Source organism: Sinohyriopsis cumingii, chromosome 18 (genome assembly GCF_028554795.1).
Source record: "Sinohyriopsis cumingii isolate HCF-2022 chromosome 18, ASM2855479v2, whole genome shotgun sequence".
In the NCBI taxonomy this organism is placed as follows: Eukaryota; Metazoa; Mollusca; class Bivalvia; order Unionida; family Unionidae; genus Sinohyriopsis; species Sinohyriopsis cumingii.
This window is the reverse complement of record NC_142978.1, coordinates 99,458,289-99,476,035: the sequence shown is the minus strand read 5'-3', so window position 1 is coordinate 99,476,035 and position 17,747 is coordinate 99,458,289. Positions and strand designations below refer to the sequence as shown.

Below are 17,747 nucleotides of genomic sequence, written 5' to 3'. Positions count from 1 at the left end.
GATATATTTGCTTGAAACGAGTGAATAATAGATATATTTGCTTGAAATGAGTGAATAATAGATATATTTGCTTGAAACGAGTGAATAATAGATATATTTGCTTGAAATGAGTGAATAATATATATATTTCCTTGAAAAGAGTGAATAATAGATATATTTCCTTGAAATGAGTGAATAATAGATATATTTGCTTGAAATGAGTGAATAATAGATATATTTGCTTGAAATGAGTGAATAATAGATATATTTGCTTGAAACGAGTGAATAATAGATATATTTGCTTGAAACGAGTGAATAATATATATATTTCCTTGAAAAGAGTGAATAATAGATATATTTGCTTGAAACGAGTGAATAATAGATATATTTGCTTGAAATGAGTGAATAATAGATATATTTGCTTGAAACGAGTGAATAATAGATATATTTGCTTGAAACGAGTGAATAATAGATATATTTGCTTGAAACGAGTGAATAATATATATATTTCCTTGAAAAGAGTGAATAATAGATATTTTTGTCCAGTGGGTGAAAGAACTTAAGTTTGTCACCCACAAGATGAATTGTATGTGTTATTAACTCAGAGCAAGCACATTTTCTTTTTATTTTATGGTCAAATGTATTGGCTATCAATATGTATAACAGACTAAAAGCAGATTTCTTACTGTATTTCTTGGATTAATGTCAGCAGTGTACTGTTATGTTCTGCTGTCTTTTGTAGTAGTAACCTGATTCTCCTTCCTGCATCAAAATCAAAACAGCTCATTAAAAAAGTTGAAGAAAAAGAGATTGCATATTGTTGGATTTTAACTTAGTTTATATGCATATGAGATGACCGTACTTACCACTAGACTTTGCAAGTGTCTAAAAGTATCACAAATTTACTGGTTATAATGTTATCAGCTTGCAGTCAAAATATTTATTTTATTTATTTCCAGTGAATTATCACAGTTATTTAACTTGGAAAAAGTAAGGGCTGTTCCAGTAAAATATACATGGGACCCAGGGAAGACACTTTTAATATGGGGTACTCACCCATAGATGCAATTTAGAATTTTCTTATCATTTTAATATGAATTCTGTAGAATCAAAGTACTCTAGCATATATTCTGTTAAAAACTGCCTTCCCCGTGTACCATGTATGTTTAAATGGAACAGCCCTAATTCATGGCCTGGAATAAAATAATATGCTAGCTTATAAGTGAGGTACAGATGGTATAGACCAATATGTGCTTGTTAAGAGTAATCAGTAGAACAAGCAACATAGACCTCACTGCATTGGGTTTGAGTCTTGGCCTTTGGCTAGTGTGGGTATATGAGAAAGTTTGCCAATAGCTTCTTGTGGGTTGGTGGTTCTTTCCGGGGATTTCCGGGGTTCTTCCTCCACCATTTATACTGGCCACCATGTATAGTCTATCTTGTGCTTAAAATGGCATTAAACCCTATAACAACAACAACAACAAAATAGACCCAATGTACCAGCACATTATGAGATGGTAGATCAGGGTCTATGTTGTTTGCAGTTGAACCTGACTTATGGAACATATAAGTAAAAATCACAGACTTTGATTTGCCGTTGCATAATGCAGCTGATATGAGTTGTTAGAATTAATCAGCAATAACATAGACATAGATGCTGATGTGCTGGTACATCATGTGATGGAGATCAGGGATGGTCTTGTTTGGAGCTGACTTGTGTGTGAGTACATATGACATGTGTGACATTTCCATGTGACATGTATTTCAGGACCTGGACAAACATCCTTGGTTGAAGCATGTCACTGACACAGAGTTGGAAAAAGCTGTTGTGTTCCTAAATACAGAGAAGGTAAGTAGAGTTCTGGATTGTTAAGATGCTTAATTCTGTTTCCATGTCAAGAATCAGTGCATTTCCCCCTCTTTAGTTTGGGTTAAAGATTTAGTTCCCTTATTTTGTTTCTTTGAATACCAGAGCAATGAATGAGACACAATGACATTGTTACAGATAGTGTAGTACTTTATTTTGCCTTTTGGTATAACCCCCATTTTACTCAGGGATGTAGATTAGGTGGTTCATTGGTTAGCATGTCAGATTCACAACTGAATGGATGCTGGTTCAAATCCTGCCATCAGATCAGCCTAGGTTGCCTACTTTAGTGAAGCACTTGATTCTTAATTTGCCAATGGACTAAATAATCTACTTGTGTGTTGTGTCATAAAATGCAAAATACCGTTTGTTGACAAGCTATATTTAAGTGAAGACTGCACCAATATGTTATTTTAGTACTTCTTTTGAAATGCTGGATATTGGTACTGTTAAATCAATCTTGAGATACAAGGTGAAATAATTATTATCAGTCAGATGTGTCAAGTGAGTATCAGTTCCAGTGTGGAATATATATCATGATGAAGTAATTATTTCTTGAAAGTAATAAATCTCTGATGGAGCCTTGTAATCTTAAAAGATGTGTGGAACAATAAATATTTAGGATTCTTTCTTTTTAGCAAAGGAATTACCATCTATGTTCACTTATGTTTATGTTCTTTGGAAAGATTTATTTTCTTAAAATGTTGGTTGCTGTTCTTTATCTGTACATTTTTAGAACAAAACTTTTAATTGGCACCATAATATAGCCAGTATTTTTCTGACATGCTATCAAGGTCTAATGAATACATACATACATACATATGTACGTACATACATACATACATACATACATCCATGCATGCATGCATGGATGTATGTAGTATGCATGCATGCATACATACATACATGCATGCATACATGCATCTACACACACACACACACACACACATTCATGCATGCATATATACCTACCTACCTACCTACCTCCGAGTGGTCTAAAGCGTTCGCCGTTACGGATCACTGACATCTCACCTCTGTCTGCGCCGGTTCGAGTCTCAGATTCAGCCAATGTAGATATGTGAGAAAGCATGCCAGTAGCTTCTCGTGGGTCGGTGGTTCTTTCCGGGGTTTTCCCGGGTTCTTCTTCCACCATTAATACTGGCCGCCATATATAGCCTATCGTGTGCTGAAAAATGGCGTTAAACCCCATAACAACAACAACAACAACCTACCTACCTACCTACCTCCATCCATCCATCCATACACACACACACACACACACACACACACATGCATACATACATACCATGTTAATGGCATGACAACACACTGGTTTATAGGTTTTGCAGTGTGACAGTATCCCAAATTGCAGATAAACAAATTAGCACTTTGGACAGCCACTTTCACTGAGACAGATGGGTCTTTTCATAAACATAATTCATGAATCAAACATATTTCTGAGAACTGGAATGGAATTCATTAATTCAGACTGGTTTTTACAATTGATATTCCTAATGTTATTACTGCTTGCAAGTTGATGTTGCATGATGAATTACCTAAGACATCATTCCAACCATGCTTAGCACAAAAGCATATATATATATGCTGATTTTATGTACAGGTCCCTGCACCAGAAATTCAAGAAAAAGATGGCGGTATCAAGAATGAAGTAGAGGCAAGAATTATCATGAAGATTATCGAAACTTTTATTCAAGTAAGAACAATATAAATCAATGAAAAAACTGTAGATTGATTTTTTTCTTCTTCTCTTTTCTAAAATGTTCAAGGGAATATATATATATATATATATATATATATATATATATATATACACACACACATACATAGTGCAACCCCACTATAACACGATAATTGGGGTCCAAAAAATTGGATTGCGCCAATATCGGGGTCACATTATTGCGGGGTTTTACAGTATTTTACTTTTTTCCAGAGAACTTCTCATTGGCACATATACGTGTATTCATGTCTAATGAATATGATGAATAGGGTATTAACACCGTTTACTATTGTGCCGTTGTGGCAAGCAGTTCATCTGTAATGCATGTAATTCCATTGAAAAATTGCACACAGATTTACAATATTCAATAATTTTTTCCCCAGATCATTGTGTCTGAATTCAACGTCTAATATATAGCATGAACAGAGTATCAACACCGTTTACTTGCCGTCTGATATTGTACTGTCGGGGCTTGCAATTAATCCATATGTAATTCCGTTGCAAAAATTGCATACATATTTATACTATTCAATAATTTTGTCAGACATCATTATGTGTCTGAATTAAATGAAAAAATTAACAGCAAAATTAGGTTAAGAAAGACGAAGCATGTGTATGGTTCATTACGTTCCAGGGTCTATGAATGGTGTCTGTACAAATTTCATACTGCTAAATTTTTCTGATATGTGTTTCCGTGTACATTTATCCATTGCAAATTTCCAATAATTAGCGCTTGTACACCTATTCGTTTGAACAACTATAGTAAGAATAATTAACAGGTAACACATGCTTTCAGCGTGCATATAACTTTTACTTCAGATTTTGTGAATATCGAAATAAACGTGTGAAAACTAATATACTAATCATTAAGCAAAGTGCAGAGAACAACTTGCGTTTGTGAACTTGCTTTTCCATAACGGTAAAGTATTTTTATAAAAAATAGGAAATTAATAACGAGTTCATAAACAAACACCATACCCATGTAAAACCTGAGAACTAAGTGAGGTAGGCCTGCAATAGTCACGAGTCACTTTTATAACATTTTTTAAAGTTGAACGCATGTACAATTTCATACCCTTTCAGTTTCCAACTAATAAAGTGGACATTATTTACTGGTCAGCTGACTGCATCTAATAACACTGCCAAGCCTGGCAAAGATGTTGGTGGCTTTCATTTTTGATGTTTGTTAAATTGTGAGAATCTTTTATCAACCACCACATTGTCTGCTGCTTAGTTGTGTATGCAGTTAAAGAAGAAACACATGCAGGCTATTGTTTGAGCAATGACTGTATACATAGTTAATTGAAGACAATCACAAAGACGACTTACTGGCTTTACTCATGGATCAGTAATTTAGTAACATTTCCGATAATGTTTATTTTGGCATAACACTTCAAAACCCTGGTGAAACTTAAATTTCAGAAGCAACACCACGATCGTATTATATTAAAATTGATATGCAAACTCTTCCCCAAAATGATAATAAACATTTTACACACTATTTCTCGTACTTTAAAAAACGTATTTTTCCGGGTACGAGAAAAATACACGTAACATGTATTTAAAATTTCAGGAACCACGCCACGATTGTATTATATATTGTATTATATTCAAATTCATATATCTCTTCCCCAAAATGATAATAATTTTTTTTAGCACAAAGTGCAGAGAATGAATTGCGTTTGTGAACTTGCTTTTCCATAACGGTAAAATATTTTTTTAAAAAATAGGAAATTAATAACGAGTTAATAAGTGAGCCCCATACGCATGTAAAACCCAAGAACTATGTGCAGTAAGCCTGCAATGGTCACGAGTCACTTTTATAACATTTTTTAAAGTTGAATGCATGTACAATTTCATACCCTTTCAGCTTATAAAGTGGACATTATTTACTGGTCAACTGATTGCGTCTAATAACACTGCCAAGCCCAGCAAATGTCTTGGCAGCTTTTGTTTTTTGATGTTTAGTATTTTAAAAAAATATTCTTTCCCGGTATGAGAAAAGTACACATACATGTATTTAAAATTTCAGGAACCACGCCATGATCATATTAAATTCCAATTCATACGCGATCTCTTCCCCATAGTGATAATACATTTTTCATACACTGTTTCATATATTTTGAAAAAAAAAATTTTTTTCATGTGTGAATGAATACATGAAACTTCGGGAGCCACGCCAGTACTGCATTATATCTGAATTTGTGTTATAGCGGGGCACGTTATAGTGGGGTTGCACTGTGTGTGTATATCTATCTATATATATATATATATATATATATATATATATATATATATATATATATATGACACTGATTTTGCATTTACATAAAAATCTTTTGATGGGTCTCATGCTGTACATGTCCATCTGTAATTATTCCCATGCTTCAGAATCAACAACATTCTCATGCCTTTTTTTATACATCTATCTGTATGTCTGAAATTCAACGAACTTCGTACATAAGTTGCTGACATTTCTAATCATTTGCCAAAAGGGTTATCATATTTTTTTTATCCCTGCCCCTCCCATATATCCCCTCCCCTGGGTGACACAGATATGAAGGTCAGAGGTCAAATACACACAAATTGCAGTTACAGGAAAATGTTTGATTTTTGTTTTTAATTACCAAACTTGCAGTCATTGTAGGTGGAATGTATGTACCAGATTTTGGATTGTGTCCAGTGGATCACATTGTGGAAGGGTGGTCATGGTGAGGGTGGAGTATTTAATAAAATCTAGGCATTTACCATGGGAAGTCATAGAATTAGCGGTAGTTTTATCAGTCATTATACTGTGAGTTTGATATATAATGGAAGTGACGAGAGCAATATCACACAATACCAAATTTTCATCACTTGAAGCCTTTTAATTACCTAAAAACAAAACTAAAAGCATGCATTGTGATTGCTTTTTAATTATGCCCTACTCTTTATTTCAGGCTGGTATAAATCCTGATGAAATTGGAGTCATTGCACCCTACAGGAGTCAGGTTCATTTGATCAAGGCCATGCTGCAGCAAGGTCAAGGTCAAGGCTACCATATGCCCTCCATAGTTGAGGTCAACACAGTGGATCAGTACCAAGGAAGAGACAAAAGTATCATCTTGACATCTTTTGTCAGGAGCTCTGTTGAGGAGGGAATGAAGGTAAGATACTGTATTTTTGCATCAATAAACATTCATTAAATTATTTAGTTATTAAATCAGAATATCAGTGACCTAAAATTTTGTCTTGCCTGCAGTATCCAATAGTGAGATTAACAGAAACCATGATATGCATAGGTGAGGTATAAATTCCATCAAGAGGATCAGAGATTCCCTATGCCAGACCATTGTATATGATGATTGGTTTTCTCTCACTGGCCACTAGGAAATGATGTTAGTAAAAAAGTTTGTGCAGCATGGATATGACTTTAGAGAAACAGCAATACAACTTTGGTTACGTGAAAGATCTATTAACAATTGGTTAATGTTTTTAGGCAAAATTTGTATTGTTAGGAGTAAAGCATTTTAAACACATCAGATGTTCAAGACATAAACAGTGTCACTGAGCACATTCACATGGGATACATCTCACATGGGCAAACTGTATCACACATAAAGAATCAGAGATATAACAATTTAGATCTTTAAATCTGTACTAGATATTTTAAACATCTAACTCATAATCAATAATGCTGATGAGCATGGATGCAAAACATTATCTACTCTCACAAACTTCTTGAGTTTAGGCCCATATTGCAGACCTGCCAACCCTTACGATTTTGCCGTAAGTCTTAGCCTTAAAATATGAACTTATGGACTAAAAGCAAAAACTACAGAAAAATGATTGTTGCCAAAAAATCCTGATAATTGATTCATCCATGTTTGATTTGGATCTGTGTTTCATATTAGAATTTGTGGAATTAGTCCCGGAACCAGACTAGCTTTATAGTAGTACCTCAGACACTTTAAACTGCACATATTTTTTTAATGCGAAGCATCTGCATGATCAAACTGTCGATTACATATTTTTTTAAAATAGTGTCCAGCATGCAGTGCATGTTAAACATGAAACAGAAATTAAACCTCTAAAAAAGTGTTAATAATCAGCACAGAAGAATATAAATGAATATTCAGATTCTTGTGAATAAAAGCTGAAAGGGACACAGTTACATTTATTGGACATTACATGTCAATTTGAGTATGTCTCATGCCAGGAGATATGATTGTCTTCATGTGGAATGGAGAAATAAAACAAGATTTAAGTCAAGTTGAGAAATAGCAACAAGCCATTGAACAGCATAGGGTTTGGAACTGAAGTTTGTGAAACTGTACTAGTGGTAAATAAGGTCTACATGTACTTTACAAGCTTTTTAGTTGAATATCATGTTTACCGCCACTGCATGTTTCGAATACCAAATTTTTAAAGACGTCTTCTAGTTTTACAATAGTACTAATAATATTAGTACCCTTACTTGTACCTCGTGGACAGTGTACTAACATGAACATATGCGTGTTAATGGAGCAAGCCAGGTGTGAATCACACCCGGCGCTCTTTTAGCCTAATAATAACACTTTAAACATATTCCTCGCATATAATCCAATAAGATGAGTAGTCCTCTTATTTAATACCAGAAGTATAAAAAATCTTTGTAGAAATAGTTGTAAAATCTCATTTACCTTTTTTAGCCGATATTTTTGTTTAGATCGTCCACCATGTTATTTCAAATAATGATTACTTCCGTTCTCAGCCTAGTTTGTTTGTGTGCCATATAAGGACATTGACGCCTTATTTGGAAATGTAAACAAATCGTAGTAAAATTTTGGCGCCATTTGGGTCAAAAATTCTGTGCATTAAAAGTAAATACAGTTTATCGGCAACTTTGAAATTCCACCAAGAAGCAATTATTCGCACTTGATTGATAATAATATAGCGTAGAATATCAAAAATATGGTCTGGCGAGCTTTACGTAGAAAAGGGGTCACGGCGAGAGTCTCGTGCTATCTGTCATGGCGGACAGGATAAGGTTAAAGTAACCATGCCAATTTATTTTATCGTGTAAGGGCTTAATAAATTCAAAATAAGCCAAACTTCTTTCACAACATGATTATACTTATGTAGTTGAATTGTACACTGTTTGTTTTTCTGACTTTAGTGATGATTTTTTTGCTCCATTACATGATATGGAACCAGTTCGTAGCCTCAACCACAACAAATCAAGTTGAGGCTATGACATTGTAGCTAGTTTTACAATAGCAGTTTATGATATTTTATTACACCTTACAGAAAACTGGTAAAACTTATGAAAATAAATCAACTGCATGACTGAGATGGTGTAATTAGGGTTGGCAGGTCTAATATTGTCATAACCTTTTGAGTACAAAATTCGATTGCAGGCTCATAAATGCAAAGTTCACAGATCCTGAGGGAGTTACAGTAGTTCAGTTGGTAAAATGTCAGGTTCATAATCCAAGGTTCTTGTCCAAGTCAATCCAGGTTGGATGCCTTGGTGTGTCATTGGGAAAGGCTTTTAGTTCCTATGTCTTCATTGAATGCATTCTCTGATCACATTAAAGTTAAGAAATAAACTCTACCTCTTGAATCCAGCAATCTGGAATATATTTTTTTCATCAACCATAAACAAAGGGAGGAAACTCTTACCCATTTACCTCCCTTTACCACCATTCAGTGGCTACCCATCAGCACGTTTATGCTTTTGATTGGTATAATCAACATTATACTGCTTGGCCTCTTGGAATCCAAGGATATCTTTATTATTTTGACCCATCTATCTTGAAAATTGAGACTGTATTGTGTATTAACTTATTTGGCACCTCTTGGAATCCAAAAATATCTTAATTATTTTGAACCATCTATCTTGAAAGTCGAGATAGCAGTGTGTATTAATATATTTGCTACATGTTGCGATCCCTATATTTTATTTTCGATCAATATTTTTACAAATTTTTTTCATAGTTGTAGTTGTGGACTTTCATAGTTGTGGATTTCCTTATTCTGACGAATACAGTATTATTGGTACTCACTGTTGGTTGTTTATTCATGTACACAACCTGGGTGTCTTGTTTTGCTTCTTTATGGTACAGGTGTTATCCTTAGGTGTGAATCTTTTGGGTTGTTATTTTCTGATATTTTTGTTCTTGTCAATTCAACAATGACAACTAAATGTGCCACATGCAAGAAATGATGATGTTTGTTACATACATGTCTGTTGCACAAAGTGTTCTTCAGCTTCTACTTACGGTATATTTGCATTGTGGTCAGAAGGGATTTGATCCACTGTTGTGCAAGAAAGCTTGAAGCAAAAGGAGTTGGGTCAACATGGCTTGTACAAGTCTTGAAAACCCTTGAACTTGATGTCTGGTTTTGCCCATATTGCCAAGGTAATTAGCAGGGCCACACACCATTCAATAGCTAACACCCTGATGACTTTATCAAATTTGAATCTGGTGAGACAAACGTCTGTCCCTGCTTGTCTTCATTGAAACTACAATAAATAATGTATTCTCTGTGATATGCCCTTTGGTATCCTACTGCAGTTCAGCAGTATAACCAACGAGGTGTGAAATTAAGCAGCACAAGAACTGGCTTTGGCTTGCCTTGGCACCTGCTTCAGAATTCAGGATGAATCAGTTTCAGCCGCAATGGAGAGACAATCATTGGCACAGAGAGAAGAGTCCAAAAACTGCCCAACAGAGAGACAGTCATTGGCACATAGAGAAATCAAACACTGTCCAGCAGCAACAGTTTTGACTTCATTTTAATTACAGGTGGCAACAAGCCTGTACATTTTGGAGACAGCTGAGTAAAGGAGATAAGTAGCAAGGCTTCTCCTTCCTCAAGCCTCCAAACAATCATCGCTGACTTAAAGCACTAACCATCTCCAGATAACCTGCCTATACATGCCAGACTCCTTTATTTTCAGTAGTCTTGGATAGGTCTTTTTCCTCCAAACGAATGGGCAATCCAAGTTGATTCAAAGAGGTTTTGGATTTCATTTATCCAGTCCCCATAACATTTGTCTTCCCATTTCATGATGGACATGTCATTCAAGCTAGAGAAGGCAGAAATTTTACAGGAGATCAGTTCGCTACTTGACAGGTGGGCTGTGGAGAGAGCTTGCAAGCCAAGCTCACCAGGGTTTTGTTTCAGGCTTTTTTGTGCCAAAAGCCAATGGAAAACTCTGGTCATATACCTCTGCTGGCTCAACAAGTACATTGCTAAAATGGAAATGGTATGGTCAGCCAGACTTTCCATAAAGAGGGACAAATTTGCAGTCAGTTGAGATCAAATATACATAGTTCCACTGCCTATCCACCCAGCAGCATGCATGTTTCTTCAGTTTGGCTTCCAAGGAACAATACAACAATTTGATGCAGCCTCATCAAAGGCCTATGTGTGTTCGCAAAGATCATTGACTGTGTTGTTACTCTAGTCAGGTCAATTTCATCAGCAGTGACTGCAGTATATGTGGATGACATCTTTAATAAACAAACAGAAAGTTCATCTTTGGTGAAAGGTATGAACAGTCTCTTTTCGGTTTCATGTTAGTACTTAGACAAGTCAGATCTCAACCTTAGTATGGTGGCTTGGACTAATGTCAAGCACATATAGTCTATTTCCAGCATAAAGTGGATTTCAGCTTGAGAGTTTTGACAACTTGTTTTTCTCAGCGCAACAGTGAATTCTGAATTTTCTCAGCCACCTTTTCATGTGACCTTTGCAGAGGGACCTGCTGACCCATCCCTTATCCAGTCAAACTCAAATCAGTAAGTTAAGATCTCAACCAAAATAGTATTATTCCTGTGTGAGTGGTTTAACAAACAATCGCTCACGGTGGGAATTCTTCAGGAAAAGCTGCAACTGGAAGTTAAGTTTGTCATGAATGTCTGTTTGTACATCTGGGGAACCCACCATTTGCCCTGCTTCACCATGGTCATGGTAAGTGGGGGTCAGAGGAGTTATCTCTAAATATCTTTCTTCTGGAAATTACAACTTTAATAAATGTATTTCATTTTAGGAAGGATTAACTTGATGAGAAGTTAATTCTCATTATGCTGGACACCTTGAGGGTGGGTGGGGGTAGTTGAGTCAAAATCACCTGACCAATGAGATTTGGTTTTTGTCTTTTGTGCTGATGCTCCCAGCTAAAGAAGACATTCAAGATCCTAACAGGGTCATAGAGCCTGGCAGGATCTCTTTCTTCCAGTCAAGGGGGGGGGGGGGGATTTTAGCAATAGCCCCTTACCCTGAGCATATCAGATTTACTAAAGGACTAGTAAATTTCATGATTTTTGCAGTCCTTAAGGCTTTATAAATTCTGTAGTCATCCCCAATACTCCAAATGTTGTGCAACTGATTTGAAAGGCATTTAATTCCTCTCCTCATCCTTTAATTGTACTTTTTACTTTTTGTCTCCAAGAAAGAAAGAAAAAACCAAACTGATAAGGATCAGTTACATTGTCACTGTTGTACCATGAACAAATTAAGTCTTTTGGGTAGTAGTAAATACTTTAGAGGATATATATATATATGTATTACGGGCTATACCACAGTATCCATCAGTACAATAGGACAAGCTTGTGAGTCCCATGCACCATGGGCTATACCACAATATCCATCAGTACAATAGGACAAGCTTGTGAGTCCCATGGATCCTGGGCTATACCACAGTATCCATCAGTACAATAGGACAAGCTTGTGAGTCCCATGTATTACAGGCTATACCACAGTATCCATCAGTACAATAGGACAAGCTTGTGAGTCCCATGGATCATGGGCTATACCACAGTATCCATCAGTACAATAGGACAAGCTTGTGAGTCCCATGCATTATGGGCCATACCACAAAATCCATCAGTACAATAGGACAAGCTTGTGAGTCCCATGTATTATGGGCTATACCACAGTATCCATCAGTACAATAGGACAAGCCTGTGAGACCCATGTATTATGGGCTATACAACAGTATCCATCAGTACAATAGGACAAGCTTGCGAGTCCCATGCACCATGGGCTATACCACAATATCCATCAGTACAATAGGACAAGCTTGTGAGTTCCATGGATCATGGGCTATACCACAGTATCCATCAGTACAATAGGACAAGCTTGTGAGTCCCATGTATTACAGGCTATACCACAGTATCCATCAGTACAATAGGACAAGCTTGTGAGTCCCATGGATCATGGGCTATACCACAGTATCCATCAGTACAATAGGACAAGCCTGTGAGTCCCATGTATTATGGGCTATACCACAGTATCCATCAGTACAATAGGACAAGCCTGTGAGTCCCATGTATTATGGGCTATACCACAGTATCCATCAGTACAATAGGACAAGCTTGTGAGTCCCATGTATCATGGGCTATACCACAGTATCCATCAGTACAATAGGACAAGCTTGCGAGTCCCATATATTATGGGCTATACCACAGTATCCATCAGTACAATAGGACAAGCTTGTGAGTCCCATGTATTATGGGCTATACCACAGTATCCATCAGTACAATAGGACAAGCTTGTGAGTCCCATGCACCATGGGCTATACCACAGTATCCACCAGTACTATAGGACAAGCTTGTGAGTCCCATGCACCATGGGCTATACTACAATATCCATCAGTACAATAGGACAAGCTTGTGAGTCCCATGTATTATGGGCTATACCACACCATCCATCAGTACAATAGGACAAGCTCATGAGTCCCATGTATTATGGGCTATACCACACCATCCATCAGTACAATAGGACAAGCTTGTGAGTCCCATGTATTATGGGCTATACCACACCATCCATCAGTACAATAGGACAAGCTCATGAGTCCCATGTATTATGGGCCATACCACAGTATCCATCAGTACAATAGGACAAGCTCATGAGTCCCATGTATTATGGGCTATACCACACCATCCATCAATACAAATACTATAATTTATATAGAATATACTCCTGCTAGTAAATAATAAGTTGTACGTAAATTGCTATTTTTAACATTAAAATGAATATAAATATTGAAAATCAATTTTTTTGAAGTTATTTATTATGAATAAATAGTGCTTAAATAAATGGTATAGCATGATATGATTTGCATATTGTTACATCACTTATGGATCTTTAGCAAGAAAACTGACAAGGCCCTAGATGTGATTGACTGCACCAAATAAATTCTTGATGATGCCCAGTAACTGGAAAATTGACTGAATGATTTGCAAAAAATGCATTTGCATAGAAAGTCATTACTTAGGTATATAGTCTGGATTTTCCAGATGCTCATGTTGATATTTGACTCATCAGAATATGCTATTATATTCACATAATTTAGAATGTCATTCCTTTTTGGGAAATATTACTTAAATCAGGCATGCATTTAATTGTATTCTTATCTTGTACCTTTCAGACAGGAGAACTGCTTAAAGACATTCGTAGACTGAATGTGTCCCTGACCAGAGCAAAACACAAATTAGTGCTTATTGGAAATGCTTCAACACTTCACCAGTATGAACCACTTGCCAGACTTCTCAAAATCCTACAGGAAAATCAGCAAATATCCTTTTTAGCACTCAAAATTTAATGTTTTTTTATTTAAATCTTCATCCAAATTTCCTTTGTGGGCTTGGGGATGTAGAATATGTGCATTCGTGTTGTGTCATGGGAGGTTTATAATGGAGACAGGAGATGCGTATAATATGTGCATTCATGTTGTGTCATGGGAGGTTTTTAATGGAGACAGGAGATGCATTAGTGCAATCGTTAGCATGTGGAACTTGCAAAACCAATGGGTGCAGTTATTTAATCAAGCCATCCTGGGTTGGCTTCTGTTGTGTGTGTCCAGGTGCCACGGTAATAAATAACCTACATGTGTTACTGTGTGTGAAATACCCAACCAGACATTTTTCATCCATTTCATCTTTAGCAATTGGCTCATACATTTTTGATGTGTATTGTAGAATTTATTATGGTAGATAGGTAAGTTTGCTTTCAACTTGATATGAGACAGTTTCAACTGACCTGGTTCTCTTCTTTCATCAACCCACATCATTTTTCTCTGCTTGTTTTTAAACTGAAACAGCTAGGTTGTATATGAGTAACCGTAGGTACTCGCTTATAAGATGAGTCAAACTGCACACTGCACAGACCCAAATCTGCTGTTACATGATGCACCGGAAGATCTGAGTCTTTGCAGTTTGTTAGGAGTAATCAGTCATACAAACAACACAGGCTCTGATCTTCATGCACATAATGCTACTGCAGATCAGGATTTTTCTTCTTTGCAGTTTGCGTCAACTTATAAATTTAATATATGCAGTAAGTACAAAAGACCTTATCAGTAATGAACATCTTTACCTAATCTCATAATCATAGTCCCTTCAAAATGCATTCATTCTGCATTTTATTTGTGTTTGTTTAAGGGTAAAATTACCTTTTTTGTGGTCTTTACATTGACCAAACTTGCACATGAATTATTTATGGTAACCATAATATCTTTAGGTTAGGGTTTGTGTTTTGCTCATGAGACAATGTATTATTTTTCCTTAACACGTTGACATTTTCATTCTTGCTCCAGAAACCAGTGTTGAATGAGTTCTTCGTCACAAAGACTGACCTTTCAAGACTTTGCTTTGACTTACAGGTTAAGGCATGCATGATACTTTAATAGATTACAATTCAAAAGAACAAGAATAGTATAATCTGCTTTCATGTCAGTTTACTGAATACATGCATAGGGGTCCCTTTTATCATCACAAGGGAGGCTACTCATGATGAGATTTCTACTAAATTTACTAGACTGGTTCACTGCTTCTTTTGCTCCTTGCGCTCCACTCCACTACACAAATTCAGTTGAATGTTGACACCATATTGTCATGTGGTCTAAAAGAAATGGCCACATATGAAGAAACCTCAGTAATCAAACTGTGACAAATGTATTCATTCAGTTTTTAAAACTGTATAATTTAAGACACTTTATTTTGAAGAAAATGTTTTTAATTTCATTACTTAAACAGCTTTACTTTCATGGGGCATCAAATTGAAGGAATCTCAGTGTTCTTTATGTTTCTTTCAAAAGTGTAAATACTTCATGATTTACAAAAACATGATGAAACATGCAATTACTTTATAATTTACCAAGCTGAAAAACAAATTTAGTGAAAGACTTGTAGAGACCAGAGTGCAACAGTGTTCATTCCAGCAATGGGAAAATAATACGGTCACGTATATCCTTTCCAATTACTTGTTTATTCAGTATATTCAAATATGTATCTTTGTCAAAGGTATTCACCTTGTGGACTTCTGCAATAAATATTCACTTTTCCAATTTTATCGGCTTTAAATCAGTCATTGTAAAATTATACTTGGCATGGTTTTCTACAATTTTCAAATCCACCAACATAACACTGTCCACAGTTCAGGACTTAGTTGTTTTAGTTGACAAGAAGTTGTAGCAAATTGCCCCAGTCTGACTCATCAGCAACTTATTCAAAATATATAATGCTTGAAATGTGAATATTTATTCAATCCACAACCTGAGTATCTGTGATCATTATCAGCCACCCTGTCATAATCTTGAATTCCTCATGCTCAAGTAATGGTTACTATAGCATGCCTCCTGTCCATTATGACTCATACTCTGCCTCAAGAACCACTACCACAGCAATGGTTTCAAAGTATCATGGAAACAGTATCAAATTATTGTTGCCATGCTAAATTGTTTGATGCAACAATAATTTTTGGGATTTCAGAGATGTTGTGAACAGTGGTGTCATGCAGTCCTATTTATATTTGTTGCAGTGGAGTATTCCAATACAATTTTTCTGTTTGTTTTTGGAACAGTTTATTTTATCACTTCATTAATGAAATACAACTTAACAGACAATTACAGTTAACATTCTAACAGTAAATTTTTGAGTTGCAATGGGAAAATATTTACAATTCTTCAATTGAGAACCCACCCAACTCCACATAAATTTGAATATGTTAAAACTACAAGCATAATACATTTCATTAATGGAATATTGTCTTGGTTCTCAACTGAAGTACCATCAACAAAAGGTTTAAATGATCAAAATTAGGCCCAACAGGCACTGAGCTAGGAAGGCTACTTTTGGCCTTGTTATTTGTCCAAGCTAAAGTTGTTTTCAAATTCTCAACAAAATGATGTTAAATTACCTACTTATATACATGTGGAAAAAATCGGGCATATTACCTGGGTCTGAAATGGCCTTTAAAGTATGTCCTGCTTTGTACTTTTATGAGATGCATTTTGTCAAGGCTGATGTACTTTGTTGTGAACAAATTATATATAGAATAATATTTTTTCTCTAAATGAAGTGTACATAATTATTTTAAATATAGATCAGATGTTTGAGTATGAAGTATTGTTAGGGAAACAAAAATGTTCACAGCAAATGTTGATGAGGGGTTACAAGTAGTCTTTCATTCATTCTGGATCACTTGTAAAGTTGCTCATGAGAGAGAAAGATGTGAGTTACTGTAAATAAAGTTAATTTTTCATATTTAATTGTGCCTTATTGTAATGTATTAGCTGAAAAATATTTCTAAAGAGTAGATTAAATGTTATAAAAAGTAAAAAAAGCATTTTGGTCTCAGTGTAGATGCTTGTTGTTTTGTGTTCCTTTATTTTGGTCTTAAGGACAAGCAGCTTATGGTCCTGCATCAACTGTTTCGGTGGCTAGTGGTTAGAGCGTCCGCCTCGGATGCGGGAGGTCATGGGTTTGAACCCCAGCCGAGTTCCACCAAAGAATTGTAAAAAAATGGTACTAAATGCTGCTTCGCTAGATGCCCAGCATTAAGAAGTTTGTGTTAGGACTGGTGTCAGCATAATGTGACTGGGTGGGACATGATGCTACATGTCTGCGGCATGATGCCCAATGCTAGACATTACTATAAACTGCCACGCTGCAGACATTGTAACGTTATGACTGAAAAATTGTTAAAGCTACATTAAAATTCCACATCACATAAACACTTGTCCTGCATCTGTCTTGTCCATTAATATTTCCCATTTCCAGTTTCAAAACAACAAAAAATGGACCAATTTCAACAGCTTGTAGCATGGAACATTCTGTTATAAAGGTCTTTAAAGATTTTTACAAATGATTTGGATCTTCTATCAAACATTACCACAATTATTAAAAATAG

The 17,747-nt window shown here is 35.7% G+C and overlaps 2 protein-coding genes across 2 annotated transcripts in view; both read left to right on the top strand.

The window, feature by feature from the left end:
- The window catches only part of LOC149777581 (DNA replication ATP-dependent helicase/nuclease DNA2-like), a 99,534-nt gene extending 93,210 nt beyond the window's left edge, over positions 1–6,324 (top strand). The window contains exons 27-29 of the mRNA XM_089941409.1: positions 1,748–1,828; positions 3,468–3,560; positions 6,232–6,324. Coding sequence (XP_089797535.1) covers positions 1,748–1,828; positions 3,468–3,560; positions 6,232–6,324 — 267 coding nt within the window. The remainder of the gene's footprint in view (positions 1–1,747; positions 1,829–3,467; positions 3,561–6,231) is intronic.
- Positions 6,325–6,502: 178 nt separating this feature from the next.
- On the top strand, positions 6,503–14,160 carry LOC149777580 (DNA replication ATP-dependent helicase/nuclease DNA2-like). The gene is made up of 2 exons (XM_089941408.1): positions 6,503–6,730; positions 13,987–14,160. The coding sequence occupies exons 1-2, from the start codon at positions 6,503–6,505 to the stop codon at positions 14,158–14,160; spliced, it is 402 nt and encodes a 133-aa protein (XP_089797534.1).
- Positions 14,161–17,747: the final 3,587 nt, after the last annotated feature.